The 16,907-nt window shown below is 32.9% G+C and overlaps 1 protein-coding gene across 3 annotated transcripts in view; it reads left to right on the plus strand.

The window, feature by feature from the left end:
- The window catches only part of EIF2AK4 (eukaryotic translation initiation factor 2 alpha kinase 4), a 98,256-nt gene that overhangs the window by 12,141 nt on the left and 69,208 nt on the right, over positions 1-16,907 (plus strand). For 2 of the 3 annotated variants that reach the window (XM_031952076.1, XM_031952075.1), the window contains exons 4-6: positions 6,033-6,206; positions 10,275-10,355; positions 12,620-12,768. In XM_031952076.1, coding sequence (XP_031807936.1) covers positions 6,033-6,206; positions 10,275-10,355; positions 12,620-12,768 — 404 coding nt within the window. Of the gene's footprint in view, positions 1-6,032; positions 6,207-10,274; positions 10,356-12,619; positions 12,769-16,907 lie in introns of those variants that run through there. The other variant, XM_031952077.1, reaches the window with a different exon arrangement.

Consider the following 16,907-nt stretch of genomic DNA (forward strand, 5'->3'; position numbering starts at 1 on the left):
GTTGTCTTATTGATCTTCCCTTGAGACTGTTACCACTTTCATCAGGCCCCTAACTTGAAGATGTATTCTTTTTGTAAAGATAGAAAAGATTAATAGATATTTAAAATATATTAGCATTTTATTATATTTTTTACATATATAATCAGAAGAAATGAAAAAAATATTGAAAAGGGAACAAATTTGAAGAGTAAATGATAAGTAGTCAAAAGCATTCTAAATCAGGTACAAATATTCAAGGATATAACTATTTAAGAAGAGCTCTTGAATGCATTGCTGTGTAGGCGAGGACATAAATATTTTCCCTATCTAGTGCAACAAGAAGATGATAAATCAGCTTGCCTAGGCAGAAAAGAACAGCTATTATTATTATTTTTTTTTTTTAAATGAGATCCAAGATCTTTTTTTTTTTTTTTTTTTTAAATTTAATAGCCTTTTATTTACAGGATATATACATGGGTAACTTTACAGCATTAACAATTGCCAAACCTCTTGTTCCAATTTTTCACCTCTTACCCCCCCCCCCCCCTAGATGGCAGGATGACCAGTAGATGTTAAATATATTAAAATATAAATTAGATACACAATAAGTATACATGACCAACCTGTTATTTTGCTGTACAAAAAGAATCAGACTCTGAAATATTGTACAATTAGCTTGTGAAGGAAATCAAAAATGCAGGTGGGCATAAATATAGGGATTGGGAATTCAATGTAATGGTTTTTAGTCATCTCCCAGAGTTCTTTTTCTGGGCATAGCTAGTTCAGTTCATTACTGCTCCATTAGAAATGATTTGGTTGATCTCGTTGCTGAGGATGGCCTGGTCCATCAGAACTGGTCATCATATAGTATTGTTGTTGAAGTATATAATGATCTCCTGGTCCTGCTCATTTCACTCGGCATCAGTTCGTGTAAGTCTCTCCAGGCCTTTCTGAAATTATCCTGTTGGTCATTTCTTACAGAACAGTAATATTCCATAATATTCATATACCACAATTTATTCAGCCATTCTCCAACTGATGGACATCCATTCAGTTTCCAGTTTTTAGCCACTACAAAAGGGCTGCCACAAACATTCGTGCACATGCAGGTCCCTTTCCCTTCTTTATAATTTCTTTGGGATATAATCCCAGTAGTAACACTGCTGGATCAAAGGGTATGCACAGTTTGATAACTTTTTGAGCATAGTTCCAAACTACTCTCCAAAATGGTTGGATTCCTTCACAACTCCACCAACAATGCATCAATGTCCCAGTTTTCCCGCATCCCCTCCAACAATCATCATTATTTTTTCCTGTCATCTTAGCCAATCTGACAGGTGTGTAGTGGTATCTTAGAGTTGTCTTAATTTGCATTTCTCTGATTAATAATGACTTGGAGCATCTTTTCATATAACTAGAAATAGTTTCAATTTCTTCATCTGAGAATTGTCTGTTCATATCCTTTGACCATTTTTCAATTGGAGAATGGCTTGATTTTTTATAAATTAGAGTTAATTCTCTATATATATTTTGGAAATGAGGCCTTTATCAGAACCTTTGACTGTAAAAATATTTTCCTAGTTTATTGCTTCCCTTCTAATCTTGTCTGCATTAGTTTTGTTTGTACAAAAACTTTTCAGTTTGGTATAATCGAAATTTTCTATTTTGTGATCAGTAATGACCTCTAGTTCTGCTTTGGTCATAAAGACCTTTATGGGCCCTTTTATTAAATGTGTATTTTGTTATTGTATATCATGGCGTTCCTTTTTGTCACCAGTTCTGTTCTCATTTTTGTTGGTCTGAATTTTTTTTTTTTTTTTGGTAAATCTGAGATAATAATATTTCCTTTAAAAAAAAAAAAAAAGAAAGAAACAGAAAATATTAGAGTTAGGAATACCTTAAATGCTACTGAGTTCAATTCCTGCTTTACAGATGGTGAAATTAAGGTACCGAGGTAAGATGACTTTCCCAATGCTTTGCAACTACTTGCTGATAAATCTAGAACTAGAGCCCAGCTCTCCTGAGTCCTAATGTTCTTTCACCCTTTATATAGTAAGTATAATTGGTTTATACCCTTATAGAGGTTCTCAGGGGAACTATTTTAATGTTTAGATAGAAGTTGTTTATAACAAACTTACCAATTATTTGTATGTAAAATTTAAAAGCTGTTGCAAATACTTAATTTACTTGAAGTCTTACTTTTTATTTAGCAACCCTCTCTTTATAAAAATTACACCATTGTCTTGTTTTTTTCTGAGCCACGGAAGTTTGAATGAGTAAAGTTTTATGATATTTTAAATAAGATTTAATCATAAGTAAATTATAGTGGTACAGTGTTTCTCACTGTGTGTGTGTGTGTGTGTGTGTGTCTTATATACCATTCTGAGTTTAAGGTGCATATGTTGAAAAGAAGCTAGAAATGACTGTTCCAATAAGAATTAACCCCGCTGGAAACTAGTATAAGAGAAGTCGGATTATATACTATATCAGAACTCTCAGTTTTTTACAGCAGGAAACATCCTTCACAACTGAAAGATGATGCCTACTCCTAATTCCAAGTGGTTCTATATATAGTAAATAAAAAGTTTACTGTGGTGAGTTTTATCATTTGCATATCTTGATCAAGTTTGATTTGAATTTGAAATTTGATGTGAAATTTACATTCAATGAAAAGTAAGTTTCCATTAAGAATTTTTCAGTGTTAGCTGATTTGAAAATTAGAAGCCCACAGGCTATAAATAAACATCTAAAAGTAATTCAATATAATTTAAAATGTTTCTTAAGTACTTCCTATATGCAGAGTACTGTGCTAGGCACCAGGGAATACAGAAATATGACCCAGTTTCTTTTCTTTTTTTTTTTTTTTAAATTTAATAGCCTTTTATTTACAGGTTATATGTATGGGTAACTTTACAGCATTAACAATTGCCAAACCTCTTGTTCCAGTTTTTCCCCTTCCTTCTCCCCACCCCTTCCCCTAGATGGCAGGATGACCAGTAGATGTTAAATATATTAAAATATAAATTAGATACACAATAAGTATACATGACCAAACCGTTATTTTGCTGTACAAAAAGAATCAGACTCTGAAATATTGTACAATTAGCTTGTGAAGGAAATCAAAAATGCAGGTGGGCATAAATATAGGGATTGGGAATTCAATGTAATGGTTTTTAGTCATCTCCCAGAGTTCTTTCTCTGGGCGTAGCTGGTTCAGTTCATTACTGCTCCATTGGAAATGATTTGGTTCATCTCATTGCTGAAGATGGCCAGGTCCATCAGAACTGATCATCATATAGTATTGTTGTTGATGTATATAATGATCTCCTGGTCCTGCTCATTTCACTCAGCATCAGTTCGTGTAAGTCTCTCCAGGCCTTTCTGAAATCATCCTGTTGGAATATGACCCAGTTTCAAGGACCACATAATATAACAAGGAGATTACATATACATATGTAATCATTGTAATATAAAGTGTGTTAAGTCCAGAGAATTGCTCTAAGAAATCAGTATTGGAAGACTTCACTTACAGCTAGTGGGAGAAGTCAAGGTAGACTTTATAGACCAAGTGGCAGCCCTGAGTTGGATTTTGAAAGAGGAAAGGGACTTTAATAGACAAATGTGAAGGAAGAATGTATATACATACACATATACATGTAGCCACAGTACAGGATGAGAATTGGTTGGAAAACAACCAAATTTGTCTAGAACACAAAGTATATATGGAGAAAAAGTATGAGATAAATTTTGACAGGTGAGTTACTTTCAGATATTAGAAAACTTTGAATGTCATAATCAGGAGTTCATACTTTATTTGGTACATAATTGGGAGTCCCTGCAGAATTTTGATTTGAGGAATGACATAATCATATTATGTAAGCAATAATACAAATGATGGTTTGGTAGGAGTTAGACTGTAATCAAAAAGGCTGGTTAGGAGGCAAAACGTAATGAAAGCCTGAACTAGGGGGTCACAGTAAGTAAAAAGGGGAGAGGAGATGAAAGAGATTCTGAAATAGACTTGCTAGGACTTGCATGCTCAAGATCACAGCAGGTAGTAAATATCATTGGTAAGAAGTGAACCCAAGTTCTCTTGATTCCAGCTTTGTCTAGTGTACCACATTGCCTCCCTGATATTCCAGTAAGCGTAATGGCATTGATTTTTTGTGAAGAAAAATATCACTGAGGTTTTAAAAAAAAAACGGAACAAAAAGCATATTTCGTATCAGTTTGGCACTTCTAATAACCTTTCACATAACCAATGTCACTAATTATTAGGAACATAATTCAGCATCCTTAGATACCTCCTTTTTAGTTGTAATAGTGGTCTTGGTACAATAGAGGGTTTGTTTTTCAGCATGTTGACTGAAAAGGCATTTGTTTTAGATAAATAATGTCCAAGAAAAGAATCTGACTTCCAATTTTCTATTATCTTGGAGGATTATTTGCCATTGTATCTTTGATTTTATACAGAATGTTCAGGGGGAATTATTTTTAAAATGAATTAGTCAAACTAACTTTATATTTATGTGTTAATGATAATTTTCTTAGTACTAAACCTGATACCTTCATTTAAAACCAGTAAAAATAAAGGTATTGAAGACAAAAGATTGTAATTGAAACAGTTTGCTATAAAAGTGTTGCATGACCTGATTTTTAAAAATTTGAATGAATGAAATAGAAATCTTTTGAATAGTGGAGAAAACCTCTGCTATTATAACCTATTTATTAAGAAACAAATGCATTGGATTACGGTGTAGTTTTTATCAATACAGCTTGAATTTTTTTTCTGTCACAACATCCTATGTTAGATAGAAATCTGTTTCTTGCAATATGATGCACTTTTATAAATTAGATGAAAAACTGAATTGAAAAAGGAAGCAGAAGAAAAGGTTTGTTTAATAGAAGCACAAATTTTTCTAGAAATAATGGTCTCAGAGGACCAAGACACTCCCATTATCAATTGGTTTTGTCAATTTGGATTAATCAGTCTGTGTACTATGCTTTTTGATGATGGAAAAAGAGAATTTAGAGACCAGATAGAAGGGACTTTAGAGACCATGTAGTCCAGTCCCTCATTTTATAGATAAGGAAACTGGGACCCAGAGAGGCTAAATAACTTGTCCAGTGTCACACAGATAATAATAATGGCAGGATTGAGATTCTGTCTCCAAAGTCATTTGCATTACAATACTTCCCAGACACCATAGAAGAAGTTTGTTGAAGTACATTTATAAATTGTACCATGGTGTCACAATGCCTTGTGATTTCAGAAGAAAATCCTTGAAAGTAGTATATCTGGAACTTTTAGTGACTTGTTATTTTTTCTTCTCATGTGCATCTTCTATCCCATCATCCCTAATAATGAGGTGTGTGTGTGTTTGGGTTTGGAAGTAGAGTTTGGGAAGGTTAAGCCAATTATTTTATTGGAAAGTTTACTCTCCATTAAAATGAGAGACTTAGTGACTTGCCCATAGTTAACACATTAATAAATAAGTTCTAGAGTCAGGAATTTATGCCAGGTCTCATGCCACCCTCTCCTTTGAGGACTAGAATAAATCTAGATGACTAACCTTCTAGGCTGTACTGAAACTAGCTGAGTTGGACTAGTGTTACAAAGCTAATCATTTTCACAATGGTTGAATCATCATTTCTGTTGCAATATACTTACACTGCTCCCAGGTGGAGTAGGGGTAGCATTTCCTGGTCCTATATTTCTAAAAAGATAATAGCCAAGAGTCAGTCAGTTACTGAATTGCAGCCTCTTAAACAGTAGTGACAATAAAGTCTCTTTAATTAAATAATGAAAGATTACATAATTAATATGTGAATGCCAAAATATTGGATATGAATACTCTTGCAAAGTCTGACAAAATTGAAACCATCTCTTTATCCCTCATAAAACCTCTTTAAATTGTATTTAAATAATCTCTTACTCTCATGTTGATTTCACAGCCCTCAACTGCTTATTGTTCACCATTATTTATTATGCTGTTTGGGTCACTGCTTTAAATTCTATGCCAGTTGAGTTTCATTTTGCTTCAAATTTGTAGGTGATGATATTTGAACTGGCGGATCATGTACAGTCATTCCTCAGTGAACATAATAAGCCACCCTCTAAGTCTTTTCATGAAGAAATGCTAAAAAATCATCAAAAGCTACAAGAAAGACAAGCCCAAGAGGAACAGCAGCGGTTATTAGAAGCAAAACAAAAAGAGGAGCAAGTGGTGAGACAAGTTCTGTTTCATATGTTGTCTGGGTATATGGAATATGGTGGGTTGTTTAGGTCTTTTAAGGTTATGTCTTCTTATAGATTTTATCATTCTGCTTATAACCAGGTTTTGCAGGGTCAGGGACAGACATGACATGATTGGATTCCCTGACATTAACTGAAAAAATGTACTTAGCAAGTCTTTTTTCCTCAGTATTGAGTAACCATCCTCCTCCTGCCCTACCTAGTACCTGCTAGCTCAATCACAGCAGGTAATATTTGTTATAGTTTTTCTGATTATCATTGATTTCATAGCAATCTACTGGTGACAATCATCATTATACCTGTTAAAGAAATTTTTCATTTTCACATTGGCCACAGAATTGTCTACAGAAAAGGGCCCATAGTAGTAACTGGTTATTTGGTGAATGACCTAGCCCCTCATTTCTCTAAAACAACCAGTAGATAGAACAAATGTATGAATTACTCACTTCTCTCCCACTTCTTTCCCAATCCCCTAGAATAATCTTAATTTGTTAACTCATTTTAAAACATCAACAAATGCACAAGTTGGTATATTAAGGACACTATTCTGAAAGTCAAGTTTTGTTTCTAAAAGCATGCTAATCTTTTTTGAAATAAGTGTTTCATTTGCCTCTGAGATGACTACTTAAGGATTTTGAGCTTTTCTCAAGGACATAGAGAAAAGTTCTGGAGCTTATATAGTAATTCAACACAGTATCTTCTGAAACAGGAGGATCTTGCTGTCTCAATAAGGCATCCTTATTCCATTTAACTTAGTGGACCTCATTCTTCATGAGAGGAACAAATACTTTTGCAATGATACGTTTCCTTATTTTATTCTTCACTTGATATATATATATATATATATATATATATATATATATATATTTTAATAGCCTTTTATTTACAGGATATATGCATGGGTAACTTTACAGCATTAACAATTGCTAAACCTCTTGTTCCAATTTTTCACCTCTTACCCCCCCCCACCCCTCCCCTAGATGGCAGGATGACCAGTAGATGTTAAATACATTAAAATATAAATTAGATACACAATAAGTATACATGACCAAAGCGTTATTTTGCTGTTCAAAAAGAATCAGACTCTGAAATATTGTACAATTAGCTTGTCTTCACTTGATATTGATAGGAAATCTCTAAGCAAAATTATTTTTCTGACTATATGCTCTTAACATAAGCCTGAATGAAAACTTGCTTGAGGAGAACCTGTAAAGCTACAATTTGCTCTACCAAATCAAATGCTTAAAGTAAAAATAAACTGTGGAATTTTTTTTTTCTTTACTTTCAGTTAGTAGACTACTAATTGAATAATTTGTCACAGGTTACCAATTTTTTTTTTATTTGACATGATGTTTTTATAAAATCATTCTCATGAAGATTTTATAGAAATGAGAAAATAGGTATAATGAATTCGTTAATTAGGGATATCATTTTGACTGCTTTTTTGGGGGGGTAATAATATACTGCAAGAGTTTTCCTACCATTTTTCTGTCTTCCTACTTTTAAGTACATTGAAAATTGATCCCTTGATGCCTTCAAAATTGTATTGGCTCCAACACAACTATCTTGGTCTAACCCAGCTGATTTTCAGAATTGTTCTCCTAAGTCTCATTTCTGCTTCCTCATAAATCATATCATGAACTGAGGTGAGAAGCCAAATGTGTGTGATTGTCCTTAGACTGTCATAAATGATAAAAATAGGTCTTCATAAATATATTAGCAGATTTGTTTTATTTTCACCTATTTATTATTGTTTTGTTTTAGTTTTAGTTTTGCTTGTATTTAGAATGTCTTGCCTAATTGGGTTTCAGGTCAAATTTTCTGCAGTCATTTTTCTTTCTATTCTTTATTATTTTATAATCTAGAAGTCACCCCTAATCTACTACCATCCTCCTTAATTTTTCATAAATAATTTTCATTGTAAACTGGTATTGCCATTGACTGCTATTATTGTTGTTTTCTGTCAGTTAAACCTCTGAGGAATGTGGTACTAATGAGCAATAACTTTACCTTTTTCCATTTTTTATATCATTTTTTCACACCATTCATCATTTTTTACACTAACTCAAGTCTTAGTTGACTTGATCAGAAGAAAATGGTTGTAATTATCTACATTGTATTTCTCATTCCCCTATTTTAATGTTGATTTTGATGTTTGCTCCAAATAGTTATGATCTAACTACACAACGATGGCTGATTTCAGAAATTACTTCCATATTTGTAATGGGTTATTCTCTGTCTGTTAAGGCTTCATCTAATATTTTATTGAGAAAATAGAGACCATTCACTGAGAATTCCTTCTCCCCTAATCTACATCCCAAAGCACATTGGCTTCATCCTCCATTCTCTTTCTGTAGTCCAGTTTTGAATGAAGACATGACCCTTCTTGCCCAGATCAACCCCGTATATGTATCCATGTTGCCCTCTCTTCTTCTCTGACATATTGTCTCTATAATTAATCTCTTCTGTCTTTCTAATCTTTATACTTTCTCTTTTGACCTTCTCTTTGCTGCCTGAAAACATTTCTAGGTTTCACTTGATCCTTAAGATTAAGCTATCTATCATTTAACTTTTATAGTTAAACTCTGAGAAAAAGTTACCTGCATTCATTTTTTCCATTTCTTCTCCTCTCACTTATCAACCCCATTCATTTTGGCTACTGGCTTCAACACTCACTGACACTGCTCTCTTCTATGTTACCAGTATCTCTTATTACCAAATCTGTTGACCTTTTATTTGCTTTTGTTTTCTTGAATTCTCTATAGCATGGTCTTCTTGATTAGTCTTTCCTCAATATTCTTTCCCTTCTGGGTTTTCATGACCTTGCTCTCTACCAATTCTTCTGACTAAATCTTTTCAATCTCCTTCGCTGACCATCAGCTAGAGCCTGCCCCCTATTCCATGAGATATTGTTATTTGTTGCTTATGAGTGACTCAAATAAAGAACCACTCAAATATGTTTAGCTTAGCAACCCAAAGAGATAAAAACAAATGGAGAAAGAAATTCCTTTTCCCCAGACTGTGATATTTAGCTAGATGAGTAGTCATTTGAGTACCATTAGTTAATCTGCCTTGAATATACATTGTGATAAAGAGATGCACCAAGAATTGAATATGTTGAAGATAGCTGGTTGGATTGCTTTTGAGAACTTGTGCTTGGTTTATATGATCTTAAACTGTTCCCTGACATAAAAACCCATCTTTTAAACCCATTATTATTTTGTTTTGCTCTACTACTGCAAGTAGTAGAACATTACAATTTTAAAAGATTTAAAAACACAGGTGACCTAAAAAGCAATAAAAAGAGATACATGGTGGATATAAGTAGATCACAGTTTTTATAAATGATGACTTTGTTTTTTAAAAAATGGCATAAAAGATAATCCTCCAGGAAATGGCTCATTAGAAAAGGATATAGGTTAAAACAGTTAATACTCAGAATAATGAATGACATTTAACTATTATTTTAAAAACCTTTTTTTTCTCATCGTGTTTTCTATTTTTATTTATATTTAAAACATATTGAAATGTCTGTCGTAAGTTTTTGAATCAAGGATTTTATATTTTATCTTATTTCTCTTTTAACAATGTCTGTTTGTTGAGTCTCATCCAATACATAAGTCACTGCCTTTCACCTACTTTGTTGTGAATGCTATCCCTCATTTGGAAGGGGTTCTGTTCCTTAATTTTGGAGGTAACTATACATTTGTTAGAATTCACATCAAGTGATCAATGTTGACTAGTAGAATCTTGTGGTGAATTGATCTGCTACAGCATCTCCTAAATTTTTGAGCAATTTATTGAAGGTAGTTTTGTTTATGATTTGCTTGCCGTGTGATAAATGTAGTAGCTCTACATAAACGGGGATGTAAAATCCAAGAAAATAGATCTACATGCATTGAATACTAAGAACATTTCAGATTTGGGTCTTCTAAGAAATGACATGAATTATTGAACTTAAAATTTTTTTTTAATGTTTCTGAAATTCCATTTATCCTGCTTAGATTTCTGAGACTTGATAGCATTTTATTTATTTCAGCAACTTGAAATCCTTCATGAGATTCAGAGAAGGAAAGAAGAAAAAAGAGAAGAGAAAAAAAGGAAAGAAATGGCAAAGCAGGTACTAAAAATTACCATTTCTATTAATAATTACTGAAGCAGATGATTTAGTAGCTTTAAATTAAGATTTGCCATTAATGAGGAATTTCCCTTTTATTTTTAATTATCATAGGTGATATCATCATGATAGTATATGTGACTTTTAAAAGAAAATCAAATATGCTCCCTTCCAGTTTTAAATCTCTGATCCTATGTCAGAATTGGAAGGGACTTCAGTGGCTCCCTACCTTATCTTATCAAGAATCATAAGTTCAGGATCTCTTACAAATAATCATCTAGCTTTTGCTGCAAGACTTTTATTGAAAGATCCCACTACTTCTTTCTAGGCAGCCCATACTACTTTTGATTAGTTCAAACTGGTAAGAAAGTTTTCTTTATAATCAAATGCAAATCTGCATCTCTGTAATTCCCTTCTACCTCTTCATAATTCATAGTTCTGTTCTTTGGAGTGAAGTGGAACCATGTCTCTAATTTCTTTTTCTCATAATAGTCCTTCAGATACTTACAAACATCTATCATGTTCCTTATAAATATATTCTTTTCCAGGCTAAACATCTCTAGTGCCTTTGATTGTTCCAAATATAGTCTGGTCTACTAAAAAAACATATTTTTGGTTCTCTAAAAGTATAGTATGGAATAGCCAAAATCTGGTTCTAATGGAGAAGAAAACAAATATAAATGAAGATAACTACAGCATAAATATATCTGTGTGTGTATATAAGCATTCCAGAGAAGGTACTCTGAAAAGGAGTACGTTAATAGTGAAGGCCATTAGGAAAAGTTGCATAAAGAAGGTGGCACTTTAGCTGTATCTTAAAAGTAGAGAGAGATTCTACAGAAGAAGGAAGGAGGGAAGGGAATTCCTCACTTTTGGGACAGGCATTACAAATGTACAGAAAAAAGAGATGGAATGTCATTTATAACAGAAGCTTAGCTTAGCTAGATCAGAGTTAGGAAGAGGAGTAGAAGTATTCTCTTATCTGAAAAATTGCACTCACTTCCCAGGTTTTAAGGATAAAAATGAGATTAAAAAGCACTTTGTAAGTGTTTATATTAATGATAATTGTCATTATTATTATTATCATTATTGTTAAAGATATGTTAGGGCCAGGTTGTATAAGGTATTTAAAGTTAGAGAGGAGTTTATATTTGATTGTAGAGGCAATAAGAAGTCATCAGAATGGATTGAGTAGAGGAGTCATGATCAGATCTGTACTTAAGGAAAATTACTTTGGCAGGGTATGGAGGATGAATTATAGGGTAGTGAGAGATTGAAGTCAATAAGACTGACTCAAAGGCCATTTCAATAATCTTATACATGATAGGAGTAACAATGACCTTACCAAGGTAGTGGCTGTGGGAGTGGCAGAACAAGTCAGAAACCAGAGATGTTGTTCAGATAACAGCAAGATTTTGAAACTGAATATATTGAGGGGAGGAGAATTTGGTATCTCAGATAATATTGACATTATGAGCCTGGGCAACTGGTACCTTTAACAGAAATAGGGACTTTTGGAAGATGGAAGAGTTTGGGGAAAGGGAAGAAGATAGTTTTTGACATGTTGAGTTTGATGTCTTAAATATATCCAGTTTGAATTATTCAATAAGTAATAAGTGATATAGGACCTCAGAGAAGAGATTAAGGCTCTATATAAAAATCTGAGAGTCATTTGAATAAAAGTGATAATAAAAATCATGGGAGTTAAATGAGGTTATATAGAAAGAGAAAGGAAAAAAGAGCTTAAGAAAGAAGTTTGGGAAATACCCACAGTTAGGTTATAATAGTGGTGTTGATCCTGTCAAGAAAATGGAATTGGAGCTATCAGAAAGGTGAATCAGAAGAGAAAATAATGCCTTGAAAACCCTGAGAGCAGAGGATACACAGGAGAAGAGGTTGTATGGGTCATGCAGCAGATTAATGGAAAAGAATGAAAACTATGAAAAGACCATTGGATTGGTCAATTAAGAGGTCTTTGGTACTTTCAAAGAGTAGTTTTAGTTGACTGAGAATGAGATTGTTGCTAAACCTGTAACTTAAGTTTGAGTGTTCTAAATTGGAGAATTGACAGATACTGTGATTAAGAGAGAACTAATGTAATGTATCTTGTAATCTTAACTGAAAAACAAAAATTTATTTCTAAATTTGTTTTGATAGCCATCTCTAGATTTATAAATACAGAGCTTTGTTATTGCCCATCCTGGGACTAGAGATTTAATATTTTTCTATAATTTCTATCAAAGACTGATTTGATATTTCTTTTCTAGGAACGTTTGGAAATTGCCAATTTAGCAAACCAAGATCATAATTCCAGAAAAGACCTAACTGGATGCAAACCATCTGTCAGTATAAATGGAGGTTCCTTAGACCATGTAGGCCATGTTAAACATCGTGCAAACTCTACAGGGAGATCAAAGTATGTACCTAGTATTTTTGGTGTGGGAGGATATATATATTGGTTTATAGTGAGCTTTTTTGCAAAATATTCAGGGGCTGACGAGTGGGTTATATAATTTGTCATTTGGAGGAACTCCTTATAATTTGTTATCCACTCCATTTAGTGGCAGTGTAAAAGTTAATTAACTATGTCATCAGTTTTTAAGATCCAAATGTAACATATAATACAGTATTATAATTAGGGAAAATTCTACTTTCTAAATAACATTTTTTAAACTTACACTAATTCATTCCTAATAGAAAACTTCATTAAAAAGCCACACTTTGAAGTGTCCCAATTATGTTTCTAATTCTAGTTTAGGTTGCTTTTTAACTACTCAAATACTATAGAAAAGGTTTTTTTTAGTTATTTCTTAGTCTGAATGATCAATATGAATTTCACAACATATAATTTTTTTTCTTTCTGATTTCTTGAACAGTCAACATAAATTAAGAACTACTTGTACTTATCCTGTAAAATCCTGAGTATTTTACAGGATAAGTGCAAGTTACTCTTAATTTACAGAGCCCCTTACTTATGAATAACTGTCCCAGAAAAAGATTGACCTTCTTAAGGCCATCAGAACTCTTCTCCATATTTTCTTTCTGGATGCTTCTATAATCTGGTTTACAGAAAAGGAACAAGAAAGACTATGTTCTTACCATCTGTGCCTGCATTTAGTTGAGAATAGTTCTTGGCCTGCTGATTGGGAACATAGAAAGAGTTTACTATAGAAATGGAATTGTAAAATATGAAATATAGTTTCAAAGCTAGTAATTGAATGACATGCTAATAAGGAACGAATAATTCTTCCACAGAAATAGAATATGGGAGAGAAATGTGTGTTCTTCTTGGCCATCAAACTAACTAATCAAGAGATGAACATAGGCCTATAAATGGGAGCCACAGAATCTGAAGATGGTACTGATCCTCCAAATCCTCTGTCCTGGGAGTTACTGAACCCTTCATTAATCTCATCCCTACCCTGTTCACTGTTGTACCTTATGTCCTCCAGCTGCTCTACATTCCTTTAGCATTTACTACGGATTGGAGGTTTTATTACTTTGCACTTATTAAACAAGTAGAAATACCTAGTGTTACTTCAATTGGATTTCAATTCAGTTTTCATTTCTCAAATGTGAATGGTATGTGGTAGGCAAAGTTTTTCCTTTTGTGAATGGTAATACATAAAATATTAATAGAATTATAGAATTGTTAAATGAGTGGCCTAATGGATAAAAAATCTGGCCTTTAAGTCATCTCTCACACATATTGCCATAGGCCAGAGGCTTAACCTCTCATGCTCTAGGTAACTCTTTAAGACTGTAAAAGTCCCTCTCTACATTGGTACATGGAACAGAGGACTCAGGTACACCAGAGAATTCCCTATGCCAGGGATATCTAACTAGGGGTCCATGCTACCTGCAAATTGTAATTGGGAAATAAACCAAGCATAGATAATGTTAATTAGTGGTTTTTTAAGTCAATATGTTTCTAGTTCTAGTTTTTCTATCTTTATCAATAGACTTGTCAAAACTGGAAAAATTTTAAAGAGATTTAAGTCCTTCATTTTAGACTTGGGGAAACTGAAGCTCATGAGATTAAATGACTTTCCCAAGATCCCATGACCAGTCTACCAGTCAGGGATACATTTAGAACCTTCTGGACTCTTAGTCTGTTGCTCATTCTACTACATCACATTACACTTAATGAATGATCTGTGCCTGACTAATGACCTTTACAGGCAGCTTCAGTAATGTTAAAGTGCAGTTTCCCTTGGAAGGGAGTACTGAATCTATCGAAGAATACTACAGAATGGCTTATCAGAAGAACTATGCCATCTAGAGCCTACAAGAGAATGATTATGACAGTGTGCTGCCTATTTGGTGTTTTGTCTTACCCTATTTTCTTTGTGTATTTCCAGTCTTCTTAACTACATTGCAGTATACTTCTTATCATCTTGGTTTTCATCAAAGTATTTATCACAATGTTTTACATATAGTGAATATTCAGTATTTGTTGAATAGATTTGGAAAAAAAAGGGAGAGGAAATTTTCCCTCTTTCTCACTGAAGACATGTATTTAAAATTTGTTTTTGTTCTCTTGATTAATTAACTAGGAGTAATACTAGGAAATGCATTATATGACTAGTTATTTTCTTGCTTCACTCTTTATCTTTTTCCTTGTCTTCATAGATTTCTCTGGTTTGCACAAGTTAAGGGAAATAAACCTTTTATTTCCCATTCTTAAAACCAAACAAGATATGAGATCATTGTTTTTATGAGCTAATTGTATCTGATCTTATTGTAAGAGAAGTCAGTGTTGGGTGAGGCTGGGGAAGAAACCTGTAGTCTTTTTGGCTTTTTGCATATTCATCTAAAATAACAAACTATAAAGAAGTTCTTTAAAAATAGGAATTATTTTATTATTTTTATTTTTACCTTTAGTACCTCGTTCGCTGTCTGGAATATAATATATATTTAGGAAATACTGATTCCTTTTAAAAAAATAACCAGTTTAATCACTCAACAAGTATTTATTAAGCACAAATATTGTGGCAGGCATAGTAGCAGTCTCTGGGATTATAAGTACAGAGAATTAGCAAAGCAAAACCTTGAATTAGTTGAATAAACAGTTTAATTTTTTCTAGGATTTTATGTAATAACTTTTTCCCTTAAATAGAAGAGTAGTGATTGTAATATAGTTGTATAAAATGATTCCATGTATAAAGTATATCTTATGCAAACTTGGACTTGGTATTTCCTTTAAAAAAAAAAAAAAGCTTGAACTATTAAAGAAGATATCTATTGATGTTTCTCACAAACTATGATTTGTTTTCTTAGACAGATTTTTACTTTGTAATTCATTATATAACAGTATGCAAGGGTCCACTTCAAAAAATAATAATAACAAACAGGGTTTAAACAAAGACAAACACAAGGCAGAAATAGACCTTGGATTGTTAAGGATAAGAACAGAGAAAAGAGCTACGTTTCTTTTTGTATTTTGTTAAGAAATGCAATACTTTTTTTGTATTGTTTGTATGACTACTGGTATCCACTATTATCTGTGACATGATAGGGACTTTTTTACAGGAAACTGTGGCTTCTAATGAAAATGATTCCTCAACTCAGATATGATGACAAGAGCTAAGGTCTAGACAAATTTTGGTACTGACATTTAGTCTTTGCACTAGTCCCTGGCCATTTGGCTATGGCATTAATTTTTCTGTGCTACAAGTAATATAAAATTCAGGAAAGCTCCATCCTGATCATTCTGCCTTCTTTGTAAAACTGATGACCTATAAATGTGATTTGAAGCACTTTGAAGTCCTTAGAAGCAAAAAAGTTCTATAAACATGGTTCCTGTTATTGACTTGAATCAAACACTATATTTACAGTTCCCTTGAAAGAGGGCTTGAAGGCTCAATAGGACCAGATTATATGCCGAATTACATGATTGGTTGATAATAGAACATTTCCCTGCTTCAGTTTGTTCATCTTTAAATTGGGGGTGATGATAATTATTTATGTAAGATTTTTAGACTTTTGAAACTTGAATCTCTGTAACTGCAAAACTTTTTGTACTTCTGTGCATATTGAAAGAGGCTCATCTATTTAGAGGACAGTAGTACATTCAATAAACAATGAGTTACTTTTAACAAAGATTTCTTTCTGAACTGGATTAGTTTCACTTATCCTTACTGAATCAGTATAAGTAATGTAGTCATGATAAACTCTTGCATATCTTGGCAAGAACCCATTTACTCATCTGACCTTCACTTTGGAAGAATTACTCAATACTCTCAGATTTGGTTTAGTTCCAAAAACTAAAATAAGATTCTTGGGTGAGATCTGTCCCTTAAGAATTATATAGATGACAATCATTAAATTCCACTGGTGCTAATGAGACCATGAAATATTTTCCAAGTGAAGTGCTATTCCAGGAATGGTAGCAGATAGCCCTATTATCAAAAGAGAAAATTTAATTTAATTTTATAATTTTATCAGTCTTTTGGGGGATTAAATATAGAAATTATCCTTTTCTTCATTCTAGTTTTAAATTTATTGGAAGATAAATGATTTAGGACCTTTTTTCAGCTTTAGAGCTCTGATCCT

This window comes from Sarcophilus harrisii, chromosome 2 (assembly GCF_902635505.1).
Source record: "Sarcophilus harrisii chromosome 2, mSarHar1.11, whole genome shotgun sequence".
Lineage (NCBI taxonomy): Eukaryota > Metazoa > Chordata > Mammalia > Dasyuromorphia > Dasyuridae > Sarcophilus > Sarcophilus harrisii.